The 2,830-nt window shown below is 34.2% G+C and overlaps 1 protein-coding gene across 3 annotated transcripts in view; it reads left to right on the top strand.

The window, feature by feature from the left end:
• Nucleotides 1-2,830, top strand: part of LOC107724612 (transmembrane protein 87A-like) — an 11,628-nt gene that overhangs the window by 1,897 nt on the left and 6,901 nt on the right. For 2 of the 3 annotated variants that reach the window (XM_016533603.1, XM_016533605.1), the window contains exons 2-4: nt 1,010-1,070; nt 1,676-1,767; nt 1,901-2,035. In XM_016533603.1, coding sequence (XP_016389089.1) covers nt 1,010-1,070; nt 1,676-1,767; nt 1,901-2,035 — 288 coding nt within the window. The remainder of the gene's footprint in view (nt 1-1,009; nt 1,071-1,675; nt 1,768-1,900; nt 2,036-2,830) is intronic. The other variant, XM_016533604.1, reaches the window with a different exon arrangement.

The raw sequence follows: 2,830 nt of genomic DNA, 5'->3' as shown, positions 1-2,830 counted from the left end.
GAGTCATTGAAATGATAAAACACGCTTAAACTGTGTCCATATGCTGTGTTTGTATGAGGACTAGCTCAATGCTGCATGCTGCAGCTCTACAAAACACAAGTCTCTTATTTTTGTCATGAAGGGCTCTGGGATAATGAAAGACGATGTTTCATAATACTGTCAGGATCAAATGGATGAATATTGCAGTGTTGTATTTTTTACAACATGTATTGCGTTGCTGTGATGCAGGAGGTGTGAGTGAGTGTGTGTGTCAAAGATGAAAAGGGTTTTTCAAGCATCGACACAATAAAAGTTTAATATAGCTTTATTATTAGAAGACATTGAAATGTCATTAATAGTCAACAGTAGTTCATGTAAACAAAATGTTGTCAGGTTTTACCCATTTGATCAACAAAAAGTTTTTAATCATTAAACCATGTTTTTAATCATTTACAATTGAGTATGATCACTTTTTCTTTTATGTTTTAAGATGCTGAATGACAAATGGAATGTTATTTCACCCATATTTCGACATTTTATTTTCACAAAAGTTATTTGAAACTATAAAGTAGACATTTTACTTGCATATAATATGCTTTTTCTGTATGTAAAATCTCTTTTGTAAATTTCATTTGAGGCATGGTGTTGAGAAAAGAAAGAACATCTGTTACTGTTTGCTGTATGACAGAAGAAGGGGGCATTTTACAGCCTAATAGCAATAAATGTAGCCTGTCGCTGCAGTTTAATATGCAAACTGAGGATTTTACTTAGTATTCAGTATAAAGGAATCAGTTACGTATGATTTTTTGGCATCGAGCTGTGACGTGCTGTCACCTTTGATTGTCAATATGATCTGTGTAAAGTTTGTGACAAGGTCTTATTAAATATTTAAAGGCCTGTCTAATTTTTCCACCGAGGTTTCTAGTGGCTGCCACTGTAAGACAATCCCATATCACACCAGTTTAATTTACTAATGAGCACTGAAAACTGTAGAAAGAATTTGACATTTGTGTTTTCTTCTCTTTTCCAGACATCAAGACCTTTATTGTTGAGAAAAGCCATGTATAAGGACACTGACATTCAACTAAGAGGTGTCTAATGTTATTATTTCTGCATAGACTGAAGATAAAGCTTAAAGGAATAGTCCATTAAAAAATGAAACATTTCTGAGCATTTACTCATCCTCAGGCCATCCAAGATTAGGATGAGTTTGTTTCTTCATCAGATTTGGAGAACTGTAGCATTGCATCACTTGCTCCCAAATGGATCCTCTGCAGTGAATGGGTGCCGTCAGAATGAGAGTCCAAACAGCTGATAAAAACATCACAATAATCCACAAGTAATCCACACCACTCCAGTCCATAATTAAAACGTTTTAACTTCAAACCATTGCTTCTGGCCAAAATATGAGTCCATAAGAGGAAGCAACGGTTCAAAGTAAAAAAAAAGTTATTGTGGATTATTGTGATGTTTTTATCAGCTGTTTGGACCCTCATTCTGACAGCACCCATTCACTGCAGAGGATCCATTGCTGAGCAAGTGATGGATTTCTCCAAATCTGACATCTTGGATGACCTGAGGATGAGTACATTTTCAGCAAATTTTCATTTTTGGTTGACCTACTTACCCTTTTAATAAACATATGTCTTGTATTGATTGCATACTAGTGAAATAAGGATCTCTCTTCTCCTTGCAGTGGCGTCATTCGGTTGTCCGGAGGAAGTGACGTTCTCCATTCAGTGGTTTCTGAAATACTACCCCTGTCACAATGAGTACAACAATATTGAAGTGAGTGGCAGCTGTTTGCTTCTGAAATCCTTAAAGCATGTGTGTGATACTCTTTGTAATTATTATTATTATAATTATTATTAATTAAATTATACTCTTTGTTTGTTTATCATTTGTTTATTTGCTCGCTCAGGAGATGTATGAAAGGACGCCACTGAGTCTAGGAAAGAGTCTGGACCCGAACCCTCTCGGACCCGGACAGTATATTCAGCACAAATACAGGGAGTTATCCTGCCGCAGTGACATGCACATGTTCCCCATGCTCAATGTACGTTCACACTGCTTGATTTCAGTCAGTAATATATGTCTTATTTTCAGCTTGACCTATTTCTGTCACCTTTATTGAGAAAAATAAGCCACGGTCAGTGTTTTTAGCATTATTAATATTCTATTATATTCTATCATATTTATTAATATTTTGAATAAGCTTTTAATTTGATGCCTTTCAGTTTTCATTTTAATTTCATTTATTTTTCATTTTGTATATATATATATATATATATATATATATATATATATACAGTGGGGCATTAATTTGAGTAAAAATGTGTTTTCTTTACCAAGAAAGTGGCAAGATGAAAACCACTATTTTCTGTTTCAAACTTTCACATAGCATCTTTAGGTTATAATAACATTAAAACTTCAAATCCAGATTTAGATTTTCAAAAATGTATTATAAAAAAATTATTGATTGATTATTTGAATTGATAATTTTTTCCCGAAATGCAATAAATCCATTGAATCAATATAAAAGTTATTTTTCATATTGAAACTGTTGAAAATACACAACATAGTAAGTTGATCCACATATGACAGCCTCTGAACTTGGTCAATACTAATCTTATTAATTGCTTACATTTCTTCCCCACCGCAGAAACCACCACAGGTTCATCAATGCCCTTAAAATTATTCTTTTTTTTTTTAGGGCTGCGCGATAAATCACATGCGATTGTCATGCGCATCTCGTCAGTAAAGCCGGTTCTGTTAATCTCCATCACGTGCTTTCAGATGGAGCGGCATTTAATACACAGAGCCGTAGATCACTGACAAGCTACGCAATATC

This window comes from Sinocyclocheilus rhinocerous, unplaced genomic scaffold, assembly GCF_001515625.1.
Source record: "Sinocyclocheilus rhinocerous isolate Xijiao unplaced genomic scaffold, SAMN03320098_v1.1 scaffold304, whole genome shotgun sequence".
Classification (NCBI taxonomy): Eukaryota; Metazoa; Chordata; class Actinopteri; order Cypriniformes; family Cyprinidae; genus Sinocyclocheilus; species Sinocyclocheilus rhinocerous.
This window is presented reverse-complemented; position numbering and strand designations above follow the sequence as displayed.